Source organism: Nanorana parkeri, unplaced genomic scaffold, assembly GCF_000935625.1.
Source record: "Nanorana parkeri isolate BGI_ZX_2015 unplaced genomic scaffold, ASM93562v1 scaffold128, whole genome shotgun sequence".
Taxonomy (NCBI): domain Eukaryota; kingdom Metazoa; phylum Chordata; class Amphibia; order Anura; family Dicroglossidae; genus Nanorana; species Nanorana parkeri.
In genome coordinates this window covers 1,777,156-1,788,367 of record NW_017306396.1, presented here as the reverse complement: position 1 = coordinate 1,788,367, position 11,212 = coordinate 1,777,156, and the positions used below count along the sequence as shown (strand labels likewise).

Below are 11,212 nucleotides of genomic sequence, written 5' to 3'. Positions count from 1 at the left end.
TTTTGTCACGGCGTGGCATAAAGCCCACTTGATCCTCGTGGATAAGGATCAGCCCATTTAATCTAGTTGCAAGAATTTTAGCTAGAATGTTGATGACGACATTCAGAAGCGATATTGGTCTGAAAATCGACCAGGTGGTATTATTTGAATTTGGTTTTGGGATCATACATACTGTAGCCGCTAGGGATTCCTGTCTGAATCGACCGTTAACTCTGAGGGTGTTTAATGCATTAGTGAGCAGTGTCTTTTGTTGGGCTTAAGGGATTTTATGGCCGCCTGCACCCTGCTATGTTGGAGGCGGGCGGAGCGGGTCTAAAACATGACCTCTCCGGATCGCCGCGCGCATGCGCCCCCACATTTTTTCTTTGAAGAATGTGTGTGCATTTATATTTTTTTTTCTAAAAGGTGGAATTTTCCCTCTAAAATGCAGTCTTTTCTTGTCAAACATTGCATTTTGCATTCAAACACATTTTAGCAGCACTGCCCATGTAGATGAGCCCTCTTGACTTCACGTGGGCATCAGGCCCGAACATATTGCCTACTGAAATCAGGGGACTTCATATTCCTCTAGATACCAGGGAATGTGGCATTGCTGTTATGGTGACAGACTGTGAAGAATATAAGCAGCAAAATGTATTATTTACAGTATAACACATAGAATTATTTCTCTTTTGACTATATTTTTTTGTAGTAGACGGGCAGAAGAAACAATAAAAAGCTTGTCTCCAGATACAATAAATGAAATGGCATTTTTTTTATTTGTGAAATATAGGGTAGAGAACATGTGTATGTGGAAATTTCCATTAGAACACACTGGTGCTGAGGGCACAGTGAGGCGGCTGTAGTGGAGCTCCTCCACACTAGGGGGCAGCACTTCCTCTCTCACCTATTTACAGTGTGTTCATCCCGTTCACAAAGTGTCAGTGCTGGACGAGGCCAGGGTGACAATGAGGGGGACTGTGATGACTAGACTCCAGTGTCTGAGCCGATCTGCGGCTATACTGAGAAGGAGGAGGTGTATGAGCACCGTGCAGAATGATCCCTCTCCACTCACTGTCAGTGTACAAGAAGGGGGCATAAGGTAAAGTGTAACAGTAGGCACAGCTCAGCCTGGGACAACACCAAACTTTTCTTCCAGGGTTATCAGGATATCAGAGACGAGGCTAGCCTGTGCATTTGAAGGCAAGGAACACTTTTTGCCAAATACAGTTATAATAAATATACCCAAACTGCAAAAAGAGCAAATGTACATCTATTCATGTTTTGCATTGAAGCTTGCAAGGCATTGCAGCTGTGATCTGTGGCTGGCAGGTGCAATGCTCTGACTCCTGCAGACTCTTCCTCCAGTCCTTGTCTGTACTGAGGACTGGCTATCAAATCTGGGGGTTGGAGGATGGTCAACTACTTGCTGTCTGGAGCAATTTATTAAACGAGAACTACTCGGATAGCAAGCAATTGAGCTGCAAGTTTGAAAATGACTTGCTAAACTATTGCAGACTTGCCAAGCGTCACAATTTTGTTGCACAATTACAGCAAGTCTGCATTGCAAGTCTCCAGATCAATAAGCTTTGCAAAAGTGTTCTTGCTCAGACCTGCAGGACATGCAAATTTGCTACAGATTCAAAAAGTGTCAACTAGAACTTGTGCTGCAAGTGTTCTGCAAGTCTACAACTTGCCAGGAATGTGTGCAGCAAGTTAACAAGAATTACAATTGAACCCTGCCACGAGTTTGTGGTAAGTTATCCTTGATATCTGGGTATAGGGGTGAGTGAATTACACTTATCCCCATAGTTAGAGCTGATGTATGACATTGAAACTGTCACAGGTCGGCTCTATTGATCGGGAAGTGAGCAAAAACATATGGTCACTCGCTCACTTTCCGATAATATCCCTGACAGTCACCGCTCCCTGCAGGGATTCCGATCCTCCAGCGCTGACTGGAGGAACAGACGAGGAGGGGGCGGGCACAGTTAGCTCTGCCTCTAGACAGTCAGAGCCAGCAGTCAATCAGCCAGCGGGGTGGATCTTGACCGTATTGTCAGGATCCGTCCCGGCTGTGGCACTCTCAGCATATAGCAGGCAATAGCCCGCTATATACTGAGCTTCGGGTCATGGGAGGAGGTTGGTATATGTCCTCCCGTGACCCTAAAGAGAACGATGGCAAAAAAAGGTTACCCTATAGTTCTCTTTTAATATTTACACAAACATAAAATCTGAATTTTTGGCTAGAAAGCAGCTAAAACCTCCAAATAATTATATGTTTTCGGAAAGGAGAGGCTCTGTAAAATAAAAAAATGCTAGCAGCAATTTTTTATGTTGCATGATACCTGCGCAAATGTTTATCAAACCAATATTTTTAGGATAAAATTAAATTTAGTTCACAGAAACAATATACCCTGTTTCCCCCAAAATAAGACCTACCCTGAAAATAAGACCTAGTACTATTTTTGGGAATTCTTAAAATATAAGACCTACCCCGAAAATAAGACCAAGTTGTGACCTTTCCCAGGGTCGGTGGTGGCAGAAGGGGAAACTTGAAGAGTCGCGGGAGAGAATCGGCGATGCCAGCGCTAGAGGAAGCGAGGCCGCAGCGGAGGGAGCAGAGCCGCATAAGCCGCATGCCTCCTCTATAGCGCCGGCTCCTGTCACAGGCGGAGTGATACCAAATGCACTCCACTCCGCCTGTGAGGAATTGATAGTGAAAGCTTTGCTCATTCTGGCCAGCAATTGGTTGCCAAATTGCTCTTGGAAAGGTACGACGCACCCCTGATTGCCCTGATCAACCTATTCTTACCTTTGCCATTTTGGATTATTTAATTTAGATTTGCATTAATTTTGGATTGTTGTACATTAAAAAAAAAAAAAAGACCTACCCCGAAAATAAGACCTAGTGTGTTTTTTTGAGCCAAAAAAAATATAAGACAGTGTCTTATTTTCGGGGAAACACGGTAATATATTTTTTGGGTAAAATATAAAAGATGGGGTCACGTCGGGTAAATAGATATCAAACACGCTAAGCCTTAAACTTGTGTGCGCCCATGAAATGATTAAAAAAAAACACAATACTCCAAAACTTTGTATTTTTTTTTTTTATTTGTGAATTTAATTTTTTCATCTTTTTGTTGTTGTTCCACTTAACTTTATTGCTATCCCTTATGTAATAGTAAAAAGGATGTAGCAGGTCCTCTTTATGGAGACATTGGGACCCTAATGTCACTTGGGAACCCCGGAGAAGCTGATAAAGCAGAGATCTGCTTCACCAGCTTCTTCTCCAGCCACAGCAGCTGGGAAATGACACACTGAAACTGGAAGTGATGTAATACACACACACGCTTCCTGGTTCAGTGATCATAGTGCTGAAAGTGTGCTTGTTGCCCTCCGATCAATGTGAAGAGATCTGCCATGCCAGTCCTGGGCCTGCACCGGGGACATCTGAGCCCGGGATATCTAAAGGTGGAGAGCTCTATAGCTGCCGAATCTCTTGTATGTAAACAGCCATGGACAGCTGCTGAAAACGGTGAAATGGTGCAGCAGCAGCCACGATCTTGGTATAACTGCTTCGGGATGCCGCTGTATATTGCTAAACGGGTGTGATCGGATGTTAAAGGGGTTCTAAAGCCTCTCGTTTTTTTGCCTATATCTACTGCTGTCAAGCAGTAGATATAGGCAAAAAGTTTAAAAATAGCTTAAACAGCGGTTTAGACTGACCTCATTATCGCTGCGCGCTCCCGCGGCAAGAGTCCGGAACTGTTCGTGCGGCCGCAAAGGATCTTGGGGCAGGCGCATGCACAGTTCGGATTCTCGGCCGGGAGACGAGCAGAGACGCAAGGTAAGTCTATGGACGCGTGCACCCGGCAAGCAGAGAAAAGTTGAAAAGGGGGGGGGGGGGGGGGACATTTTTTATCCTTTAATGTCACTTTAACAATGAAAATTCTAAACTAACCCTCTGCACACTGCTGTACACCATACACTTTGGATGCAGTGCTCTGGCTAGAGATTCTTCTTCCTGTCGTCTGTAACTTGGAACTAACATTTGGTTACAGGAATGGGAGGAAGAATGAAAGGATCAGGTAAGTAGATTTTCTTTATTCTGGCCCCTAGACTAAAACAAGCAGTTAACCCTTGCAGTGCGGGGCTAGCCCCACTGCAAGGGTTAATTTGTACATTTCCTGCCGTTCTTCTTTAAAAAGCTTTCAACTTCAATATCACTTGAAAATTGTTCTTCTATCTGTAAATTGAGACTAAAATGATTGTTTTTCTGTACAGGAAAATAACTATGAATAATCCCCAGAAACGTAATGCTTTATCGCTTTCCATGCTGCAGTCTCTTCAGAAAGATATTTCATATGAAGTTGATGATATGAATTTAAGAGTCATTGTGATTGCGGGTATGTATGTAAATATTTCCCCATGCTTTTTGTTTGTACCCATCATTCCTAAAACACTCTGCAATGTATCTTTATCTTCTTCCCTTCAATATTCATATCCTTAACAGCGGTGTTACATTTTTCTTTCACGTTGATACAACAATTTATCATAGCAATTATTGTTTGGTCCACTCTTAAGAGCACCATCTCATGTCATAATGAAGTACATTAAAGGCTCAGCCCACCTTTATATTTTCTGTTACACCCATATTGTTGTAAAAGAACACCATGCATACTGTATGACAGTGTGGTCTTAGTACCACCAGCCATCCCAACTTTTCAGTTTTCTGAAAGATCTCTGTCAGCAAAGACAACAGCACACCATATGTGCAAGTACTTTTTAACCCCAAAATAGTCCCATGTGCTCCCAGCAAACCCCTTGATGCCAAGCACATGTCATACATAGGCCTCCATCATGCCACCTCTGAAGCAGTGAGGTGCAGTTGGAGTCCGTTCTCGGTGAGGCATTTCCCCTGCCCGCCTCCGGCCCATGTCCTGCCCCAGCCCAGCCACCAAACTGTGTGGAGGAGACAGGGAGGAGCCCCCCTGTCCCTCACTTGCTCGTCACCGGTGAGGCATTGAGATTGATGTCCTCAGTGTTTTTTTCTTTCTTTTTTTTGATTGGACAGCTTGGACCAATGGCGCCTTGCCATTGGCCCAAGCCACCCACAGAGCTCAAGCCTCTAACAGTAAGTAGCTCTTGCCTCACTAAGTTAGGTTGCACAAGCAGTAACCTAACTTAGCTGTCAAAAGCCAGATGCAGCTTTACCTGTATTTAACAGGCAGCACTCCATCCATGACAGGTTACATAACGGGGAGGCTTTCCCTGCTGTGTAACCCTCCATCCATGACAGGTTACATAACGGGGAGGCGTTCCCTGCTGTGTAACCCTCCATCCATGACAGGTTACATAGCGGGGAGGCTTTCCCTGCTGTGCAACCTGCTAGAAGCTGATCTGAATGGAGAAAAAGCTGTCAGCTTTTTCCTCCATAGTACTAGGTGTGGCTCTGCCTCCCCTGACCGCACGTCCTTGCTCTGAAGCACCACCCCAACCATACAACAGCTCTGTGCTGAGAACTTCTGTAGTTGACTGATATGTTTGCATTGAATAGCTAAGGGGCTTAGTTTTAAATCAGAGTTAAAGTGTAGGTTTAGGTATGGCATGTTCCTGAAAAAAAGGGGCTTCCAAGGAACACAAACAATTATTTCATGAAAAAAGAATTTGGTGCCTGCACTATGGGAGTATTGTTTGCAAAATGTTATAAACTGATAGGTTCACTTTAGGCCTGTATCTGATCCTTGTGTAATGTGTGCATTGCTTCCACATTTTCAATATTCTTAGAACAGAATGTTCCAACTGCAGCCATGATAAGATGAGAGATTTTGGAAGAAATGTGGTATGTTGTTCTCACACAACCAAAACAACATCTATTTTATATTCCTGATTTACAGCTGAAGGACCTGTCTTCTCTTCTGGCCACAATCTGAAAGAATTTACATCTGCTCAAGGAAGAGCTTATCACGCAGAAGTATTTAATGCCTGTGTCAAGGTGAACACCAGCTTTCCTTTATTTATTCTAAATAAAGATACATTTATAATCTACAAGTGGATCTTACATAGCTACATAGTTAGTCAGGTTGAAAAAAAGACAAAAAAGTCCATCAAGTCCAACCTATATAGAAAAGAGAAGAGAAGAACAAAAAAAAAAGCACACCTCCATAAACAGAACGCTATGCCCACAGTTACCCACATCTGATCCAGAGGAAGGCAAAAAAAACCCTATAAAGCATGGTTCACTTTGCTCCAACAGGGGAAAACAATTCCTTCCTGATACCATAAGGCAATCGGATATTCCCTGGATCAACAATCGCTGGTGTTTTTTTAATTGATAAAATCTAGTAATATTCTGTGCATTTAGGAATACATCCAGGTTTATTTTAAACTGTTAACTGAGCTAGCTAGAACTAGCTCCTGGGGGAGTCTATGCCACATTTTCACACCTCTAAGGTTGGGTTCACACCTAGGTGTATCGTTTGTCACGCTCTTTGTGCCGCGCGTTTTTACCGCGATTCGCGGTTAAAAAAAACGCGCGTTTCCGAGGGCTACATGGCTGTATCCAAATTGATACGCGCGGCAAATACGCCCCAAATAAGCTCCTGTACTTCTTTGGGCGTAGGGCGTTTTGTAGCGCGTTCATACGGCCTGTAATACGCCCAGGTGTGAACCATAACCATAGGAAATAATGGGATTTCGGTGTTTGAGCGTTTTGCAGAGCGTTCGAACGCGCTACAAAACGCCCAGGTGTGAACCAGGCCTAACTGTGAAGAAGCCTTTCCGTAGGCAAAGGTTAAGCCTCTTTTCCTCCAGACGCAAAGAGTGCCCCCTTGTCCTTTGCAGTGGCCTTGAAGTGAATAATTTCACTATAAGAACTATTGATGTATTATACATCGTTATTATGTTTGCATTGTTTGATTTGGAGCCATTAGAAAATGTTTTTTTTATGGCCAAGTGCATCTTTAAAGCTCTCATCAAGCCAAAAGCTTTTTTTAGTTTTGAATAGAGTGGGGAAGGATTAGTACTGCTGTTTATTTTTGACTGTTATCTGAGGATCCATTACAGAGATGTATCCTTGCTTTGTGTCCTTTTTGACAACACCTGCACCAGACAGGAAGTGAGGTAAAATCTACAATGGTGTCACGCTCTCTCCTTCTGTCCCACAACAATGAGCTGCTATCACAGAGTGAGTGAGAACGCACTACATGCATACGTTTTGAACAAGCCAAAGTGATTGTTCCTGCGGTGCTGGGGGTGTGCTTCCAATGTCCATGTAGACATGTACACGTCATGAGCAAATTCTATTTTCTTCCATTGCTGACCCTTCCTTCTGAAAACTCAAGTTTCCTGGTTGGCATTCAGGTGCCAGTGCTTCAGTGAGTTGCTGACCCAGAGCAAGTACAGAGATAAAAAAATCTGACACCAGTTCACAGCATCCAGGTCGGTGACTCAAAATTATTGAAGAGGACACAACTAGGTGGCTAGCATTTTCAGACGGAAGCCAGCAGTAGCCTTCTTTATACTTTTCCTTGACAGGTTTACTTTAATTAGGCAAGTTACAGTCTTACAGGAATTTCCACTTTTAACTGAAAATGGAAAAACATTTTTTACCTGGCATTCTTATGCAGCAGAGTTTGACCCTTGCTCTTCTGTTGTCCACTTGGCATTTAGGGTTGTAAATAGTAAAAGGAGTTGGGCACTCCAGGGCACAGGTACATCTATGTAGCTCACAAGATGAAGTTGTTATCCACTACCACAGTAAAAAGGAAAATCCCCTTTCAGGATACAGTTTCAGGCTTGTTAGAATATGTACTTGAATGGTCCACAAATATTTCTCTTACTCCTGCATTTGTTTTGGGAAGAGCCCTGTCAAGAAAAGTTAGTGTACATGTGTTTTTACTCAAAACCACGGTAACCACGGTAATACTTTCAGATTTGGTAAACCATGTATTTGGGTTGTTAGTAACGACTATTGTTTTTTGCAGCTTATGAAAACGATCCAGACCATTCCAGTTCCTGTCATAGCTCAGGTTAACGGACTGGCCACAGCCGCAGGATGCCAGCTTGTTGCCAGCTGTGATATAGCTGTGGCATCTGACAAATCCAAGTTTGCTACACCAGGTGTGAATGTTGGACTTTTCTGCTCTACTCCTGCTGTTGCTTTGGGAAGAGCCGTGCCAACAAAGGTTAGAACTTATCTATTATTATTATTACTGATTTGTAAACACAAAAATCAAGCCAGGCTTGCTTTCTTCATGTGGTTTTACATCACCCAAAATGTCATCTGTGTGTAGGGATGCACCCATACCAATTTTTCGGTATCGAGTACCAATATTTTTTTTGGGTACTTGCCGATACCGAGTACCGGTGCCGTGTGCCCCAATTATCAGTAAGTTGGGTGGCTTTCTGATTGCCTGTAAAGCCGGTGTTCTAGCAAAAGAACACCGGCTTCACTTGGCGAGGCTGCCTGACTTCCTGACCAACCAGGAAGCCGGGCGGCTAGTCATGAGGTGCGGTCCGGCTTCCTGATTGGTTAGGAAGTCAGGCTGCCTACCAACAAGTAAAGCTGGTTTTCTATCCAATCAGGAGGCTGGGCGGCACGTCATGTCTCGCGTCCCGGCTTCCTGATTGGTCAGGAAGCCATGCTGCACAGCAACAAGTGAAGCTGGCTTCCTAGCCAATCAGGAAGACAGGAGGCAATTCATAACCCACCTCCCGGCTTCCTGATTGGAAAGGAAGCCGCCTCCATGCTCCCTCTGCACTGCCGGTCAGAGGGAGGTCTCCCTGTGTAATTACAACGGCCGGCCGGGAAGCTGCTCGTCGGGCTTCGTCGTCCTCTCGTCGCGGACGAGTGGATTTTTCAAGCCCTGAGTATCGGTATATCCCTAGTGTGTATGAGTGTGTCTTATCAGTGTGGCAGAAATTGCAGATTGATTGTGCATAGCTGCCAGTTTGTTGTGGCCTGATCCACAGATAAGCATATGGATGTATACCTTCTTATTTTCTCTATTTTGATGGGCACACTTTTTGCTAGACTGCAAGCGGTTATTTAAGAATATACAGTCCATGTGTGCAGCGATGGTTGTAAGGTGTATGGGCATCCTAAAAGCTCATGAACTGGTACCAGTATTTTGTTGATAGTTGCAGGTAATATATTATATCATCATTATTATAACATAGTACTGTGTTTTCCCTGTTTTATTCATAACCATCATTTCATTTCCTCTGAACTTAGTGTATCTCCGCTTTAGCAGTCAAATGGAATAACACCTATTTTATAGTTGTTACCGTAACGTAAATAATAGTAAGGTTCTTAAAATTTGACTAAAAATGGAAATACACTTTAAAATACAAAGATAATTTAAAAGAGATCAGCTGCAACCAACATGTTGGTTGCTGTACTAAGTAGTCAGTGCAAAGAGCAATGAATCCTTCTTACGCGTTCCCATGTGTTCATGTGATGTGACATTGTTTGGCCTAGCACAGGGGATGCTGTTAGAAGCTTCCCTGCCTTATACTTAATCCACATATTACTGCACCTTTCCTCAATGCACTTTGAAAAATAGTCATTATAATACATTGCAGACTTGGGGAAGTGACTGGAACCAACCCAGACCATTCAGACACAGGGGCCCAATCACAGCTAGTTGTACCCTATAGACATTGATGCCTAAAACCCCTGAATTCAGCTAAGTTGGGTGACAGTTGTTACATGAAGATACCAGCAAGCACTACCTTCATATCATTCTGAATAGAATAGTTGACTCTTCGGTTGACTTTTTTTTTTTCTGTTCAAGATAATGTCCAGATCAAGGGCATCTGCCCATACACCTCTACTATGTGAAAATCTATTTATGGGCAGCAAAAGTCTGCATAGTCATGTAATGTTTGTGGCCTATTTACGTTGCATTATACTGGTTGTCTAATGGTTGCAGCGGAGAGTCTTTTTTCCAATCTGTTGTTTAATCTTGCAGGTTGCCTTGGAAATGCTGTTTACAGGCGAACCAATATCAGCCCAAGATGCTTTGCTACATGGCCTTGTCAGCAAAGTGGTGCCCGAGGAGAACTTGGAAACTGAAACGATGAGGATTGCCAGCAAAATTTTCCATGCCAGTCGTCCTGTAGTTGCACTGGGAAAAGCTACATTTTATAAGCAAATTTCGCAAAGCTTAGAAGAGGCTTACAAGCTTACTTCACAAGCCATGCTTGAAAACCTTGATCTAAAGGATGGCCAAGAAGGAATAGAGGCCTTCAGACAAAAAAGGAAGCCAGTGTGGACTAATTAACTGGAATAATCCCCAATCAAAATATTGCCATAATTCTTTAAATAATAATACACTGAACTATATGACTTAACAAAAAAATGTTATGTTTGATTATGAGAAGGAATTCATATTGCTGTGGAACAATGTGCTGGAGATTATAAAACACTGTTAAAAATGTATATGTGTGTTTTGCTTACCAACAAATTCTTAAATTTTGTGATACAATATTTTTGACCGATTTATAATTGGTACCTGACATTGCTATCCATTCTTCATTATACTCCACTTGGGTATGCACACCACGGCCCACATTTTACAGCTCATTCATCAAATGCGGGCCACAGTGTGGAGCCTGAATTGCGCCATGGCGTTATCTCTCTGTTTAAAGCAGCATAAAGAACTAATCCATTGGAGGAAAGCCGGTCTTGTGACTGTGACATGACTTTTCTTCCTGGTCATGGTACTATACATCTGCTTTTTAAATGTACTGTGTGTAAATTATACAGATCCAAAAATTCTTCTTCATGTTTTTGCAAGTCCATAAATGGAACCCTGTAACTTACATGTATTGTAACTCCATTTGCCCCTGGTTGACCTTTATGGGTCCCTGTTAAAGCTTGCAAGGCTGTAGTCGTGCTTTGTTCACAGGATATGGCTCCAGAGGATGTCACCTGCATCTTACCTTTAGTCTCCAGCTGAAAGATGAAGAGCCTCTATGTCAGGCTTGTTACCAGCCACTGCCACTTTCTCTTCTCTAATAAGGGATTTCGCAAAAATCATGGTGAATAGTGTCCAGCCTGACAGAGAATGCCTTCAGAGAGGGGCAGCTGCAGTGGTACAATCTCATCAGTTTCAAAATGAGGTATCATTGCATTCTTTTAGATTGTAAGCCCTCACGGGCAGGGCCCTCCTTACCATCTTGTCTTGAATTGTATTGTAATGTCTTCCTTATATTGTAAAGCGCT

At 43.0% G+C, this 11,212-nt stretch overlaps 1 protein-coding gene across 1 annotated transcript; it reads left to right on the top strand.

The window, feature by feature from the left end:
- The first annotated feature begins 905 nt into the window (after positions 1-905).
- ECHDC3 (enoyl-CoA hydratase domain containing 3) lies at positions 906-10,420 on the top strand. Its single transcript, XM_018553725.1, has 5 exons — positions 906-1,081; positions 4,267-4,388; positions 5,880-5,977; positions 7,968-8,168; positions 9,957-10,420. Exons 1-5 carry the CDS (start codon positions 948-950, stop codon positions 10,266-10,268), a joined length of 867 nt encoding a protein of 288 aa, XP_018409227.1. The 5' UTR covers positions 906-947; the 3' UTR covers positions 10,269-10,420.
- Positions 10,421-11,212: the final 792 nt, after the last annotated feature.